Here is a 17,282-nt window from a genome sequence, read left to right as displayed (position 1 = left end):
TCATGTAAGCCCTTGCTTCCTAAGACCGACTATTTAGTCTATAGCTGAGCTCTAGTCTTAACGTTACTCAGCAACACCTTGGTGTCTTATGAATGTACATATAACTGATTCTAGAGCTGAATACTTAAATCCAATGCCTAATACATTGCTATGAAATGATTTGGAGGGATGAACTGGACAAAAGCAGCTCAATAATTTAGACAAGAGCATATGTTCACTTGAATACCAATGCCACCCAGCTGTAGGTTCTTAAGTTCTTTCCCTCACCCTTGGAGAAAGGAACCCATCCAGACAACAGCTTGGAACAACTAGGCTATTCATTTTCTCCAAAATGCCCTTTGAAAGGAATCTTTCTCTCCATCTGTCTTGAGTATGGAGACAGTGTAGGGCCTCTTAGCAAAAATTCCTCTTCCTGCTGTATTCAATTCACTTATAAATATGCTCATTTAACTATATGAGCAGACTCAGAATCAGAACGTCATGTAGATATGTTTTGTTCTTGGGAGTAGACATGGGAAGGTGAGTAGGTTAAGGGGTTACAGTTGACTTTTCTATACTGAGCTGTGTGGTGGAAAGGACTAATTTATAGTCCTGATTTTGAAAGTTAATATAGCTCTATATGCATGTATTTCTCCACCTGTAAAATTAAAATTCTTTATGTCCTATCCAGTAAGCACTTTCACATGAACAACTGATAAATAAGAGATGGGCTTAAGAGACAAGGTATTCTGGTTCATAGTATTCAAATGCAAATTACTCTTACCACCTTTGGTCTATTAGAAGTATACAAAATCCGCAATATTTTAGAGATGTTAATGCCCTCATACTGCTACAGGCTGTGTGAGTATTAGTGCAGTAGACACGCTAGGTACCTTTGCTCGATTCTCAGTGTGTAGATGGTAAAATTCACAACTGTTTTTCCTAACATCACAACGGGAGATAGTGAAATAACCTACCTCAAACCCCAGATGTGTGTATTCATGTATTTAAAGAGTTACCACAATCCTTTGCAACCTTGTAAGATGTTGCAAACATTACCCTGACATAAGCAATCTAAAGGTAACTTCGAGAGATTCAGAATACAAATTGAGTATAAAGGTGTGAATGGGGTTAGGCAATATTGTCTGCTGCTGTTGCTGTGTCTATATCATGCTGTGTGTAGACCATGGCCCTGAGCCTCTGCAGCTGCAACACTGGATGTAAAAAGAGTGCAACTGAATATAAAAGAGATGCAGATAAAAAGCCGGATATGACTGCAAATTGGGCTAAACCCTGCAGCCTGGTGCCATTGTGACATTGTTGCATGCTTGACACTGCAGCAGGTTTGTGGGTTTAACGAGGTGCTCAGCCTGAGCAACAAGTTAATGAACAAAGGGCTTCAAAAATGACTGTAGAAGAATGCAAATTAAATGACCCATTGGACATAGAGCTAGCATGCTTATGCCATGACCAGCATGGGGTTTTACATCACACAGAAGCATAAGCAAGGGACTGAGAGAAAACAAAAATGCAAACACACTTATTTGTTGATGATAAGATGCTCTGGGATCCCAAAGCTGTGTAGATTTAGCAATGAAAAGAAGGCTGGTTGTCAGAAATGCAAAATGTTTGCGTGCCTTGAGCTGGCTTTCAATTTGTATTGCTTTTGCTCGGGAAACCGATACCCTGAATTCAAGTGGTACCATTAGAAACCCAACACTGCGATTGGTTTATGTAGATTTTTAGCCCTTTTGGGGCTCTGGCAAATGGGAAAACAAGAGGGAATAGGAAATAGATGAAGCCTCTCTCTTTTTCATAGTGCTCCAGTGAACTGCAAGCACAGCAGGTTGGAGAAAGATGGACAAAAATGCAAATGGTGGGGCCCTAGGTGATCTCCTCACTTATTTTGCTTTATACCGACCCTGGGTAGGTAACAGTGAGCTGCGAAAGGGTTTTAATTTCTGTGTATGAGTGAAGATTTACAACCGAAAGAGGTGCAGTGGTGAAGGGGGTCCTGAGCGCTCTGAGGGAGGGCACCTCTCCTGAGGGGAGATGGGGTGATGAGCCGCTGCCCGGCCCGGAGGGGAGGGCAGAGCCCGGCGCCTACCTGCGCTCGCAGCTGTCCCCTGAGGGGTGCGCGGCCGCCTGAAGCCGAGGGGTGGCAGCGCGGGGGGGCTCCCCTTGGGGCGCGAGTGGAGCTCTGGGAGAGAGAACCGGTGACGGGCGTCGCTATTCGGGTGTGGGGAGACGGTGAGTCCGGGGTGGGGGGGGAAACACAGGGAATGGGGTGGCGGCCGCGGGGCAGCTCCAGCCGTCGGCGGGGCTGAGGGGAGCCTCGTGGCGGGCGGCGGTGTCGGGGTGGTGACCGGTGTCAGTGAGGCGGGCGGGGGGCTCGCTGCTGCCGGCGGAGGGAAGGCAGGCAGGCAGGGAGCGGAGCGCGGCGGTGGGGCGCGCAGGGGCCGCGCAGCGCGGCGGGAGCAGCCGCGGGGCGCGGGGGGTGGCGCGGAGCCGCCTCAGCGCGCCGGCTCCAACATGGCTCTGGCGGCTGAGGGCGGCGGCGCCCCCTGGCGGCGGCTGCCGGGCGCGGCCGGTCACGTGAGGCGCTCGGGGCCTGCTGCCGCTGCCGCTTCCCCCAGTCAGAGCGGAGCGAGCCGAGGCAGAGACGAAGAAACAAGATGGCGGCCGGTGGCGATCCGGAGCGGGACGCCGGCAATTCGGATTGAGCCCTCGGCCCTCACAGCTCGGCGGCCCCCCTCCCCGGCCCGGATCCCTCGCAGGGGGGGGAGCTTCCCCGTAGCCGCCTGTCCGGACTCCGAGCGCCCTCCCGAGCCTTCCTTTCCCCTCCCTTCCCCCCTCGGCCAGCGCCCAGAGATGCGGGGCCGGCGAGGCAGGCCGCCCAAGCAGCAGCCGGCGGCGGCCACCGCTCAGGCGAGCTCCCCGGCTCCGCCCGCCCCGGCGGGCCCCATCGGGGGGCTGAGGTCCCGGCAGCGGGGCAGCAGCCGCGGCAGGTGGGCGACCTCGGCCCAGGCGGAGACGGCGGGGCCCAAGCAGAAGGGAGCCGCGGCTGCCCAGGCCTCTTCCCCCGCCACCGCCTCCCCCAGGGGGGGCAGCAAGAGGAAGGGAGGCAGCGGCAGCAGCAGCACCCCTGGTGGGGGAGGCAGCAGCGGTAAGGGTAGGGGCAGGGCTGGGGCTGGAGGAGCAGGGGGAGGAGGCGGAGGAGGCAGCTGCAACAGCCAAGGCAGGGCTGCCTCGTCCAGGAGGAGCATCAGCAAAGTGGTGTACGATGATCATGAGAGCGAAGAGGAGGAGGAGAGCATGGTGTCCGAGGAGGAAGAGGAGGCAGACCCCGAGGATAACCAGGACTCCGAGGAGGAAGAGGAGGAGGAGATAATGGAGGAAGAGGACGACGACGACTCTGACTACCCTGAAGAGATGGAGGATGAAGACGATGCCAGTTATTGCACTGAGAGCAGCTTCAGGAGCCACAGCACTTACAGCAGCACCCCAGGTAGAGAGTCAGTGGGATGAACTAAAACAAGTCGAGGGCACCCCACATGCTCCCTCTAGGTTTGCAAATACAGTCCGCACGCATTCTTCCTCCCATGCGTGTATGTAAGGGATGCCTGCAAGCACTCACAGGGAGAGGGGTATGCAAATTAACGATTGGCAACCCCACGGATGCAGGGAACACTAGAAGATGCTTACAAACACATGCACTGGGAGGAGGGAGGGCATGCTGTAACAAGGGAATGCTGTAACAAGGGGATGCTTTGCAAATATGCATGGAGATTCTGGTGACTGCAGAAATGCATGGTACACCAGAACGTGTTGCAAACAGTGTCAAAAGTGTACGGAGCATTCACTTAATATTTAAAAACAAGGGGAAGGAGATGCATGCCTTGCAAATAGGTCCTTTCAAATATATGCAGGAAAGGATGGCTTGTGCTTGCAGATATAACTTGATGTTAAAAGGAGAGGAAGCACATGCAACTTGAAGTGGTCTAAAAAAAAAAAAAAAAGCCAAAAACCATGAACACTGAAAATTTTCAGGCTCTTGAAGTCAGAGGTATAACTGGATCCAGCATTTACTGGCTTTAAGACAAAACTAGCTTTCCAAGGAGGGAAATGAGGTGCATTGTTCAAAATGGAGATTGCATTGTTATAGTTTGGGGAAAAGTGCACAGGGCCTCATTGCAAGGGTGTAAACCTAGTTTTAGTTAAACACAAAGATTAAAAGGTGGAGGTTGGGTCAAAAGTCTTGGTGTTAAATACTGCATTTATCTGAAGATATGGCAACCTTTAAAACTCCTGTTGGTGTTAAAACTCCTTAAACATCATTGTGATTATTTTATTTATGTTTTTTTTAACCTCTAGTGGCAAATTTGGGATCAAATTTTTCAGGCCAGTTCTTCTGTTGGTGCTTAATTAGTTCTTAACCATGTGGGTTTCAAGCTTCAAATATTCTTTTATCTAAACTTAAGCACTTTAGATTTATTTGAATTCATTCCAGAATGGAGTTCAAGCTTAGGAATTATTTAAATGTGGGGATTCTTTTAAAGTCTCTGCACCAGGAGAGTAGTTAAACTCAGGGATAACCCAGGAGTGTTTCTGAATTGGGCTACAGGGTCACAGGCGCTGCTGTTGTACAAGTCTTTGACCAATTTGGAAGGAGGGAGGAACAGGTTGTTGGTGTAAATGCATTGCATCTTAATTAAAAAAGGAGTGTAGCTTTGAGTAGTTAACTGACTTCATAAAAGGGGGAAGTACTGGCTACTGTGTCATTTGTTTTTATTTTGGTGAGTTAATGGTATCAGCTCATTATGTGACTTCATAATAGTCCTTAAAAATCTCTGTATGTCTGTCTAATACATATGTATTTTTAATCTATATCCATATGCTCAGGAACCTAAATGAATCAAAACCAGTACATATATTACTAAATTAATTTAATTTAGAGATAATTTTAAGGTGTTAGTTTACTTGTTGCAGGGATGTCCTGCCATCAAACTTAGATTTTTGAATATGTATTATGTTAAAGATTGAGGTCTGGCTCCACAGAAGAAAAAAACCTTTCAAGTACTCTCTTAACTTTTAACTCTTCATTTCCTGCTTACTTGTGGTAACTTCAATTTTTATTCTTTTTTTTTGGGGGGGGTGCTTTTGTCAAGGAAAGAATATTTTTATTGCTTTAATTGGCCTGGTCAGGAAAGTATTTTTTACATGAGCATCCAGGTTTAAAATGAGTTCTGCAGAGTATGGGTGTATTCAGTTTTTGAAATGTACTTGTTTTGGCAAATAAGATACTCCTGTGTGCGTTGTTGTACAAGCATAGACAGGTTTTATGTGGTATTTAGGTGTATCAGAAACCATTTCGATAATTTACATGTTTATCTCTAACTTGGTCAGGATAACTTCAGTTAACTTTTATAAGATAAAGCTTAAGTAAGCATTTTCATCCTTATGTGCTTTTTTGGGGTTGTAGCACTGAGTATTTGGTAGTTAAAACATCTATGTTGTTATTTTGGCAGTTTACTGGCAGTTCTCATTAGTTCAGTATTTGCCTAAAGGTCTCCCTCCTCCTTCCCTCTCTCCCAGAAATGCTGTTGCCCTATTGCAAAGAAAGTGCAAACTTTTCATTCAGTCAGCTGAGCCTGTGTCTTGTTTCTGCTGAACAAATACCTAAATTGTGAGTGCTGCTACACAGTTGTGGCACTAATTGAAATCTTAGTCTTATCCAGGAAGAGATACTTGACATTAGAACAGCATTAATAGGCGAGGAAAACATTCACCTTGCCTCAGTATCTCTTTATCTGACAGTGGCCAGTGCGGAGAAGAGTGTTAAGAGTAAGGCACACATTCAGCGATATGTCTTCAGAGTTTTCCGTGGGCTCCAGTGCTCTTTGACTCAGGTGCATGCTGAGCCAGAACTGGTCTTTAGCTATGTTTAGATACAGGGGGTTTTCTTTCATATATTTGTCATCAAACCAGACAAGTTGTAATACACAGTGGCACAGTTCCTGTGGTTAACTGGAGAGCTTGAAGGATTGCATTCTCCACACTGGCCCCAAACAGGATCACGCAGTGCCTGCGAGGTTTTCTGTGCTAGAAGAAATGGTGAATGATCATTCTCTACTTACCTTCCCTAACCATGTGCAGCCTGATTACTGCCACTTGCAGGCTGTAGTCTTAGGGGCTAAAGAGTTTATTTTTTGAGAGCAGGTATTGAAAAATCGCAATCCCAGTCAAACTCTCCTACCAATGAATATTTGACACGTATATCACATCCACTTAAATGAGTGACAGACTTTTTACAGCTTTTTCAAGCTTACATTGCACAATGAATTAAAAGATCACAGTGCAATGTCTCTGGCCAAGAAAGGCTCAATTTTTGTGCTTTGCTGGGAAGTTTATGATATATCTTGGACTTGGATGTAGGAGCACTTTTTTACTGTATTATTAAACTATTTAAAGAAGCAAAATACTAGGAATGGTAAAACACCTTTGATATAATGCTTAATAATGGTACAGTAAAAGCTTACTGTGTGAATGCATATGACATTTATCATTGCTTTTTCTTCTGCTGGACAGACTTTTGGTAGAGGGACTGTGTGTGTGTCGTGTCCCTTCTCTCTTATCCATTTGTATCCCCAAAAGGTAGATGTACTTTCAGAACAGCTACCCCATATATCTTGTATCACTAACTATTTTTGCCATTACCTGTCCACTGCAAGCTCTACTTTAGGCTTGTCACAATTATATGTATCAAGTATTTTCCATATGCTGCAGCATTTTAAAAGGAGGCCTTAATCAACAAGCCTACAAGTCCTTCATTTTCTGTTTCTTGATTTTCTATGTCAAAACCCAGAAAAACTAGTTTTAGGAAGAGCTGTACATCTAGATTTTGGCTGCAGTCTATCTAACAAGCAAATGCAAAGCAGTGGAGTTCTGAGCCAAAATATTTGTCTTTAAATATACTTTTTTAGATAGCTTTTGCTAGTTTAAGCATTTGCAGTGATTGTTCATCACTTCTCTTAACCAATTACTTCACTAGTGTGCTTTTATCTTCATTGTGAACGAAAACTGGAAACGAGGTGCTGTGTTTTGTGTCTGTAGTAATTTTATATCTTAACCTGTTTTCATGCTCTTGAAAAATAGTTTAAGTGGAGACATGAGATATAACAGTAAGATATGCAGCCTCTTTTGTCATGTGAGAAGATTTACCAGCCTCCCAACCATCTCACCTAGGGTACCCTGTTCTCTAAATCTAGCATGCTCTTATTTTACCATGTAGTAATCTGAACTTTGATTTTACTCTAGAGGAACTATCACTAGTTCATCATTCCAGTCATGAAATATGTGGAAGAGGAGTCCTAGCAAAGAAATGGTGTAGAAGGAGTGAATTGGTGGCTGATTCTGTTGTATTGACATGCAAATTTCTAGTTTATCTGAAGAGAGTGTTTGTTACTTCAGTCATCTTTTTAGGAAGCTCTATGCAGCAAATACTGTGCTATTATCAAAGTTTGTGTGTTGTGAAAGGTAGAATATTTTGATGGGTATATTGTGCAAACTTTCTTTTGTAGGTCTGCAGTAAAATTCCATAGCTAACCATTGTATTGCATAGAACTGGTGTACGGTGAATTAATGCGGATTTTAGTAGACTGGGGCTGGCTCTCAGAGCTTACTAACTTCTGAAATTAATTACAGCTTATCCTGAGTGTGTCCCAACTAAGAAATTGTCTGTCAGAATGTTCCTGAAGATCGGTATGTTAGTGCTACCTTTTTTCCTCCTGGGCTTTGGGCACAAAAGGGTTGTCCCTCCAGGTACTTCTCAGAATGAGAGTGTGGGGTCTCATCTGCTTCTTGTCTCGCATTAGTCATCCAAATGTTAAAATAATGCCTTAGAATATAGGGGGCTTGTATTCCTGGCGTACTGGTGGCCATGATGCTGAGAAATGAAACTCTTAGTGTAAAATTGATTTAGAAGTGTACTACAGCCAGATGTACAAAGTAAACAATAAACAGCCTAAAGTTTTAAACCAGTTGTTAATGAACATAAAGACCTGGTTTGGTACAGTGCAAGGCAGTAGTCAAACTTAGGAGCATGTGTTGAGAGTTTCTGTGATATGGGTGCTCTCAGGATCTAGTCTAGTAACTGGTTATTTTTACTTTTTTCCTTCAACTTCCAAAGCTTTTGTGGTGCTTGGAAAGTCTCATTTTTAATGTTGGGTTAGATTTTATCTGGTTATTTGGTTTACAGTTGTTTGGTTTTTTTTAACTTTTCAAGGCAAATTAAATAGGTTTGGGCTAGATATGGCTATTGCAGAGCAAAACTCTAATTGGAGCTGCACTTACAAGTAGTTACAAATGCATCTTACTATTTCAGAGATTGTTAGACTTGTGAATGTTAGAAACATGTTGCTTGTCATGTTGGCGTTTTTAAAAGGCAAAAAAGTGTTTCATATAAGTCAAACCCTTTAATTTTGTCCTATCCCAAGAAAAAGATGTAGATTTTTCAGGTTTGGCACTGCTTTTCATAATATATTCTTATTTCCTGTTAAACTGATTCATTTTACTGCTTTTTCTTCTTTGGTGTAAGCTGAACAAATGTTCTCCCAAGAGGTTGGCTTTTAATTAAGGAACCAGTTTGGGTATTGCTGTGACAAACAAGAAGCTATATCCAGTTCATGCATTCTGCTGTGGGGGAAAAAGAAAAGAAAGGAAAAGAAGACACATAAAAAGTTCTCTAATGTGTTTTCATCAACTGGTTTCAGTTTTCTCAGTGATATCTGACGAGAACTTGTGCATTGCTGTACATTCTCATTTGAAACTTGCCTGGTGAATAGCAAATGTCTGGTTCTTGTATGTTTATTAAAACCAACCAAAAATAGGACAGTCTTGGTGAGTTTAGGAAGGTGGTTAAAAGGCAAAATTTCCAGGAGGAAGGAAAACATAGGAGAGGACATTTTCTGTAAGGAGTACTCATGCTTCCATGACATCATATAATTGCCAATTGGTCTTTACCTTGAGAAGTTTCTATAGTGATTCATGATCTGGAAAACAGAACCAACCCACTTCTGTTTTACTAATGGTGGACCTCTGTGTTAGTGTAGTTTGACTTGATGAACTTGAAAGCAAAAATTAATCTCTTACTGGGGAAAATGTGAAGTTTTTTCACTTGCTGGCATCAGTTTTGTGGAGTTTGCCTGTTGGGGGTTTATACTATAATTTCTCCCCTCTCCTGTGACAGGCAACCAAAATACCTGAAACTCCTCGGTCTGTCTTTTCTCTCCCCTATACTCCATCAAATTTATCTTATCCTCTGCAGCTGTGAACGGGAACTCTAAGCTGGACTCTTAGTGCCCAAATGCTGAGAAATCACGAGGAAGGGAAAGTTTTTAGAAAGGAGAAATGACACCAGTTGTGAGCTTTCTAATCAAGGAACCAGTGTTTATTTTTCAGGTCATACCAGTGTAGCTACCACTGTCTCCCTGTTTAAACAAGACTGGTTCTGGCAGAGTATTTATTACGTAGGACCTCCATCCACCAGTCCATTACTTGAAATATGTTGGGCTGAAAGGCTGTGTTTACTAGCACTGTACATCTGGAGTGAAGGGATATGTAACATAAGTGAAACAAGGCAAAACTGGTTTTTTTGTCCTTTCTGTTAGGATACATGTGTATGGTAATGGGAATACAACTAGAGCACAAAGCATGAAATTCATATTTAGTCATGGTATAACCTTTTCTGTATTCTGGACAATTATGTAAATAGTTGTTTTAGATACTCTGTTTTAAAACTAAACCGCATAAATATGTAGTTTTAAAACTATAACTACATAAAGAAGAAGATATATTAAAGATGGTTAAAATATTTTTAAGTTCCATATTCTCCTGTGGTAAAGAGTTGAAGAATGGGTGTGACTTTCCCTTTTCTTCTTTCAGTCTGTCAGTGAAAATGGAGATAAGTTTTCGGTCCTTTTAAACTCCATTTCTAAATTTCGAGAGGTTCAGCGTTTGAACTGAACAGGTTGAATAGATGGAAATTAAAAAGGAAAAAAGCAAGGGATAGTTTTTTTGAGGTGCTTCACTAAATTCTTGGTTTGGATGCTGAGCCTGTTACTTCAATAACTTTATTGCAAATATCATTAGTGTGTTGCTTAAATATTTGTAATATAAATTATTTTAATAGATTATAGTAAGTGTAGACTGTAATTATCAATATCTATAATTAAATGTGCCATGTGAATAAAATTGTTTACTCTTTAATCTTAATTACAGGCAGCTCTTCAACTAGAGAATTCAAAATAGGGACAGGCAGCCATTGCAGGCTTATCCCTTTTGGAGACAACTAGTGAAGGAATGCTATTTAAAAGAAGTTTATGCTAGACAGAAGTATAATGCTGAGATGCTCAAGATGATCTGGATCCTGTAAATAGTCCAATCATGGCAGCAGGAGGCTATTTGCAGATCAGTTTCTCCTTCCAAATAAAGCTATAGAGTTTGAATGGTGTAGAAGTGGACTTTTTCTTTCTTTGTAATGGCTCAAACCTGAAGGTGGAATTTGGTTCAGGGATTTGGTTAATATGCAGAAATGATCTTAGAAGTATACAATTCACATGTAATAAAGCTAGAATCCATTTGGGGGATCTTCAGTGTGAGTAAATTGACTTTCTTTAATTGAGAGTAGGTGCATCTAGATTCAGTTTGAAGTCTAGTCAGGTGGAGGTGCTTAAAGGTGAAGTACCTGCTGTTGGAACACTTGCTCTGGAATCCTCTTGATGTTACTTTGTTTTAGACAAAGTAATACAGAAGTAGTTGCATTTTCTACTTAAAACAAAAAAACCTGCTGCTATGAGATTTCCACAAATGGGAAATTGTCCAGGGCAAATCATAAAAGTGATTTATCCAAAGTTATTTATACCAAAATAAATTGAAAAATATTAATGGCAGTAGGTGATGTAGTAATACAAAGTTAAGAAAAGAGCAACAATGTAATTCTGTTGCCTCCACAGTGTGGTCATTGCACTGAATTTGTTATGCTATTTCACTTCCATATATTATTTTAAATGCATGTTAAGGTACTGGGGTATGGTTTTGTTTTGGAGGGTGTGTTTGCCAGTGAATACCAAATTCAAGCACTGGATGTGTTGCCTTGTGGAAAGGAGAAGATTTTCCTTGAAAGTGAAAAGCTTGGAAAGTTGGATATGTTTATTGTAGGAAAACTGGTTTTCAAAATTTGAGGGTGTGTATGAAGAACAGTTGAGTAAACATGAACTGTGAGCTTCACAGAAGTTCAGTCTGCTTCTAAGTAGCGTGAGCTGTGCAGGTTGTCAGCACACTGCAGATAACTGGCAATGAGGAAGTTGTTATTAGCAGAATCACAAAGAAGCCTGGAGTCCTTATTTGGAATTCCAAACCACCTTTCTTCAGCTGTCTGGGCTAGTTGCGAGGGAGAGGGTTATCCACCCAACCAGCAGAATACAAACATTTCGGCCCAAAACAGAGACTGTAGGACTTTGTTATGGTTATATCTTATTCCATTGGTCCACGCTTGTAATTTAAGTTCAATAGCCACTTAGAGTACTTCAAGTTTTATGAGCTCCTTGGCAGAGAATGTCCATATTTTTCACTGGAGATTAGACTGCTTGGTTTTGTTGGTTTGGGGTTTTGGGTTTGTTTTTCAAAGTTGTTTGGAGCGTTTCTTGAGATTGCACTTGATGCATCGAACAGGAATATGTTTAAGCACAAATTAGCTTGGAACTTGTGAATTTCCAAATCACACTTTGTGATTCTCTTCTTGGCTTCAAGTTCTGTTCAAGCTGGATACAGCAAAAATCAATAACAAATTGGAAGTGAAATTTGAAATAAAGAAACATAGAAAGATTTTAAATACCATGCCACCAAGCCACTCAAGGAAATATGTCTGGGTACCATTTCTTACATCTTTGAATACTTTCTTTTTGTTTAGCTCTGGGAAACGGATTAGATGCAGTGCAGAGTTGTTCGAAGCAGCTCAGTGTCCAAAAAGAGAAATGATTCGAGCTCTTGAGATGTGGTGTGTGATTTACAGTATGGGTTGGCAGTGTTGAGTGGTACGATACAGTAACTGGGCTGCGTACCATGAGGCATAACACAGAGCAGTGGACAAATGAGCATACATTTTACAATGCAATATATTTTTCCTTAGTGTCTAAACTATTGGTTTTACACTTCAGAAATTTCTGGCTGTATACCGAAGCAAACATGAAAATATGTAAATCGATTTGGATAGAAGATGAAGAGTGGTGTGAGTAATGCAACCACACCGTTGCACTGTACTTGCACCAAAAATCAATTCTTTATTATGGTGGTATGAGATACTTTGTGTCCCAATAACACATTTATTCTAGACCTCTAGTTGTACCAATATGCTTCCTCTGTAAAATGAGGTGTTAGAGGGCTTAAACTTTTTCAGAAAATATTAGGAATGCCTGATTTAAGGTTCCTTTTTGTGCTTCTCCTGTTAATTTGATGTAAGAAATATACCAGTGTTGTGAAAGAGACATCAACAAAGATAGTATAGGGGAAGTCAGGTGTTTGTTTGGGATTTCTTTAAATGAAGGATAAAAACAATACATAGGACAATAACATTTTTGTTCTTGGAGTAGAAAATCTCAACAACAGAGAGGAAATAAGGAGTCTGCTGCTTTGAGCAGTGTTCCTTCATTCTAGTTTATCTTTGCCTGAAATTACTGAGGGGCTATGTCACTTCTGATTAATTTGGGTAAACCAGGGTGTCATTCTTGCTGCATGCTTTCTTGAAAGGCTCTTTCTTTCATGGCTTTAAGTGCGTCAGACGTTTTTCTGCTGCTACAGTGGCAAACACTGAAAAAAATCCGATTTTATAGCTCTGCCACTTTGTGTGATATTTGGACTCTGTGAAGACCATCAGTGATTTCAGATATCCATTTTGTGTTGCTGTTGTATTGCATGATAAGCTTCTAGGACTGGTCCTACACCGTCCTGCAATACTGAAGGAAGCTCCAGGACCCTAACGCAGTTTAATCAGAGTGTGCAGTTGTGTGTTTTGCTCTGGAGTCTTTTAATTAAACCAACTCTGGTTTATGCATATATGATTTTGGATCATGGTGATAGAAAAGTTGGGTTTAATCTAGCTGTTTCTTGCTTTGTGTCTGGCTGTGAAACTCCTGTGTTTTTGTGTGTTTGCCATGATTAAACATTTTCCACTGATTTGTGCAGCAGCATCTTGGAAGACAGTCATACAAGCATTCCTTCATTTTCCACAGGCAGAACTCGAACTTCACTAAACTTGGAAATTTATTTTTATACACAGATGATGTTGACCCATTACTTCTGTAATGGAAACATCTGGCAGTTCATCTTCTATATTGCTTTAGAGTGTCTAATTTGTTGTGTAAGATTTCATTCTTTAAAGTTGGAGAGGGAGAGATGTATATGGTGTCATCTTGCCAATCTAGCTCAATGATAGATTTATTTATCTTCTGGAATCGTTCTGCAAACTGGCTATTATGCATCAAGATGTTTCTAAAAGGTAGCTTTTCTTTTAGGTAACTTTTTTCTTTTCAATGCATTAAAGTTTAATGATGGTGTATTTAGATTCAACAGGATCTGTCTTTGAGTATCTGCCTGCCTTAGCAGGTCTTGCCCCCAGTTAGACTTATTTCCTGTATCTGTGGGAGTATTGGAGGGAGTAGGGTGGCTTGAACAAATGCCACAGAGAACCATTTCCTCTTCTTGGTAACATCCAAGATGACTGAAACTTGGTTTTAAATCAAGAAGATGGTTTTATGATTAGTTTATGAGATTGCCTAAACTTGATTGCATACTAATACTTTAACTGATAACTGCAAAATAGTTGCATGTAGCTGGATACTTTATATCAGTAGAAGATTGAAATATTTCATCTGTCTGGTAGTGCCATGTACAGAAAATTTCCTCTTTTGTTTTCCCTTCTGCTTGGCATCAAGGATAGTGGAATTAAATGGAAGAAGGTGTAGCATCTCATCTGAATTAGCATCTGAGTCTGAATTAATTATGCTCAGTATCTTTTCTTTTAGGTAGTGAAACACCTCTTCAGACAAGCTTTTTGTGTTAGGCTTTGTCCTTCCATAAATCCGCCTCCTCCTCATTCTGTGGAGATATCTCCTGGCTTATTGAAGCATGCGGGGGGCGGTTTTTTGTGTGCTTTGTTTTGAAAGATTGGGAGTTCCTGAATCATTTTCATATAATATCACATTTAACTTTTGTTTCTGGCTTGTAGGCATCCAGGATAAATATTCTAGTTAGAAAGCAGTGGAGAAAGTGATTTAGGTTCTGTTTTGTGTTCTAATTCAGTTGAAATTGATGTCCTAAGACATCTGCTTGAAATGATCTCTCTGTGTGCAATCACTGGGCAGGAAAATAGCTTGCAGTATTTAAATACAAAATATCTGTTGTCTGAAGCTCGATGCTTTAAGTTTAAAGTTAAAATTCCAGGAAGGAATGATAAACTAGTCATGAATAAAACCGAGAAAAATTTCTATATTAATATTTTGGCTGAGGGAAATGTCTTTTTTAGCTAATTTAAACAAAATTCTAGGTGTCCTTTCAAAGATTCATCAGATTACATGGGAAACGCAGCTGCTCTAAGTGTTTAAAGCTAAACTTCAGCTATCTTGTGTATTTTATTTTCATACTGTGAATTAAAGCATAAGATTATTAGGTGAATCATCACATGTAACTAAAGATGTGAATCCTTAATTTGCAATGGTTTGGAAAGTTTGACACAGTCATTGTTCATAGATGTTTAAACATGTTGACCAGTGAATGGCAAGATTCTTATTGTTGTTTTTTATTCCAGGTAGGAGAAGACAAAGAGTGCATCGTCCTCGTTCTCCAATATTGGAAGAAAAAGATATCCCACCCTTGGAGTTTCCTAAATCCTCAGAGGACTTAATGGTGCCTAGTGAGCATATAATGAATGTTATTGCCATCTATGAGGTACTAAGGAACTTTGGCACTGTTTTACGCCTCTCTCCTTTTCGTTTTGAGGACTTCTGTGCTGCTCTGGTAAGTCAAGAGCAGTGCACACTTATGGCAGAGATGCATATAGTGCTTTTAAAAGCAGTTTTACGTGAAGAAGACACTTCAAATACTACCTTTGGACCTGCTGACCTCAAAGATAGCGTTAATTCCACTTTGTATTTCATAGATGGAATGACGTGGCCAGAGGTTCTGCGGGTATATTGTGAGAGTGACAAGGAATACCATCATGTTCTTCCTTTCCAAGAGACAGAGGACTATCCTTATGGACCAGTAGAGAATAAAATCAAAGTTCTGCAGTTCTTAGTGGATCAGTTTCTTACAACAAACATTGCACGTGAAGAGTTAATGTCAGAAGGTGTTATTCAGTATGATGATCATTGTAGGGTTTGTCACAAACTTGGGGATTTGCTTTGCTGTGAAACTTGTTCAGCTGTGTACCATTTGGAGTGTGTGAAACCACCTCTTGAAGAGGTACCAGAAGATGAATGGCAGTGTGAGGTCTGCGTAGCACATAAGGTGCCTGGAGTAACTGACTGTGTTGCTGAAATCCAAAAAAATAAACCATACATTCGACATGAACCTATTGGATATGACAGGCATAGACGAAAATACTGGTTCCTGAACAGAAGAATCATTATGTAAGTAAAGGAATCATTGAGTATTTTCTGAATAATAATATTGCATTGAATGGGTTTTTAATATATGCTGTAAGTTGCTGTTGCCATCTTAAAATTGTTCTTTCATTAGATAAGACCATTGCTTGCTGTTTTGTAAGAAAATTTCTATGTAAATATTCCCATGTAAATAATCCATCAGTTTTCTCCAGAATAAGTATTCTCATGCTCTGTATATAAAAAGGGGAAAACCCCAGGGCCTCTGGCTTAATATTAATATGCCTAAAACACATGAATGTGAGGAAAAGAAAGGGAATTTTGATAGGAACTCTCCAGTTTCTTGTAAAAGTTACTGAAAAGTAGTTTAACTCTCTTTGTGATCACATGGTGTATAGGACACGAGTTTTGTATACTTTCACCTGCTTAGATAGTATTTGGCTGTTAGATACTGTTACTGGTTTGATGGTCTGCCTTTGAAGCTAAGACTTTCAGAGGTACTTGAATGTATTCAGCATATTTCTTAAATAGAAATGCAGAAAATATTGTATGTGAACACTTCTGTAAGTGTAAAGAAAGTCAAAATAGTAAGAAATGCCTGTCTTTAAGCAATCTACTTTGTATATTTAAGTTTCTTGTTACTGGTTGGCTTTGAGATACTAATGTATCTCAAAACATTAATAATAATCAGACCCTTGTTAGTGAGGGCATTGTGTCCTATTTTTTTTACCTGAAGAGTTGAATCTGAAATTACAAGAGTATTCTACATTTTTCACAGGAAAATTGCTAAAGACTTTTTTTTCTTATAAAAGACTGTTCTTATGTAATTGTTCTCATAGTAGCAAAGAAACAGTATTTAAGTGAAATCAATAGTATTGTAATTTAAGAAAAACAAAGGCATTTTACTAGATCTCTTGAAATACAATTTTCCATTCAGCATTATGGAGAAAATAAGCCACCGCTGAGTACTTCAACAGAATTGCACACAAAATGTTTCTCAGTGAATGTCAAGATATTAACCAGTGTCTTTAAAAGGGGTTGTGATGACTGTTGATGGTGTTACATCTTACAAACAAGACACTTCTAAGTACTCATTTTAGTCCTTTAAAATACAGTGCTCTTTCTCTGATGGTGAATTTCTCTAATGGTGCTTTAAGGATTAATTATCACCACTTGTTGTTTCCTGTGTATTCTTTTACGCTTGTGAAGAAAGAATCCATGTTTGATTATTTTTAGTTTCTCTGGGTTATAAATGCCACAGTAGTATCAAGTAATTTTTTAAAAGGTGCAGGGAATCTTTTCTACTCTTACCTTTTCTTTGTACTCAATCACATGCTCTACAGTGTGGTGTATCATTCAGATGGTTCAGCAGGATGTGATGGTCAGCATGAAGCTGTTGAAATCCCAGTTCTTCCATTGCTTCAAATATAATTGTCTACCTTCCATTTCCAGAAAGTGAATTGAAAGTTTGATTTTTGCAAAAAGCTTGGTTGTGAAAGATATGTAACTGATACTCTTTTTGTTCTAGTTACTTGTGTTTTAATAACTTACAGTCTTATAGTGCATGGTTTTTATCTCTTTCGAACTCTTTGAGGAAAAGGTTGTTCTAAAGATGGGGTTTTTTCACTGCTCTACTGTACTGGCAGA

At 40.4% G+C, this 17,282-nt stretch overlaps 1 protein-coding gene across 17 annotated transcripts in view; it reads left to right on the top strand.

Moving 5' to 3' along the window:
- Nucleotides 1-2,619: 2,619 nt before the first annotated feature.
- The window catches only part of BPTF (bromodomain PHD finger transcription factor), a 54,920-nt gene continuing 40,257 nt past the window's right edge, over nt 2,620-17,282 (top strand). For 15 of the 17 annotated variants that reach the window (XM_030506339.1, XM_030506347.1, XM_030506343.1 and 12 more), the window contains exons 1-2: nt 2,631-3,487; nt 14,840-15,662. In XM_030506339.1, coding sequence (XP_030362199.1) covers nt 2,851-3,487; nt 14,840-15,662 — 1,460 coding nt within the window. In that variant the 5' untranslated portion in view covers nt 2,631-2,850. Of the gene's footprint in view, nt 3,488-14,839; nt 15,663-17,282 lie in introns of those variants that run through there. The other 2 variants (XM_030506332.1, XM_030506348.1) reach the window with 2 other exon arrangements.

Source organism: Strigops habroptila, chromosome 14 (genome assembly GCF_004027225.2).
Source record: "Strigops habroptila isolate Jane chromosome 14, bStrHab1.2.pri, whole genome shotgun sequence".
NCBI classification, from domain to species: Eukaryota; Metazoa; Chordata; class Aves; order Psittaciformes; family Psittacidae; genus Strigops; species Strigops habroptila.
This window is presented reverse-complemented; position numbering and strand designations above follow the sequence as displayed.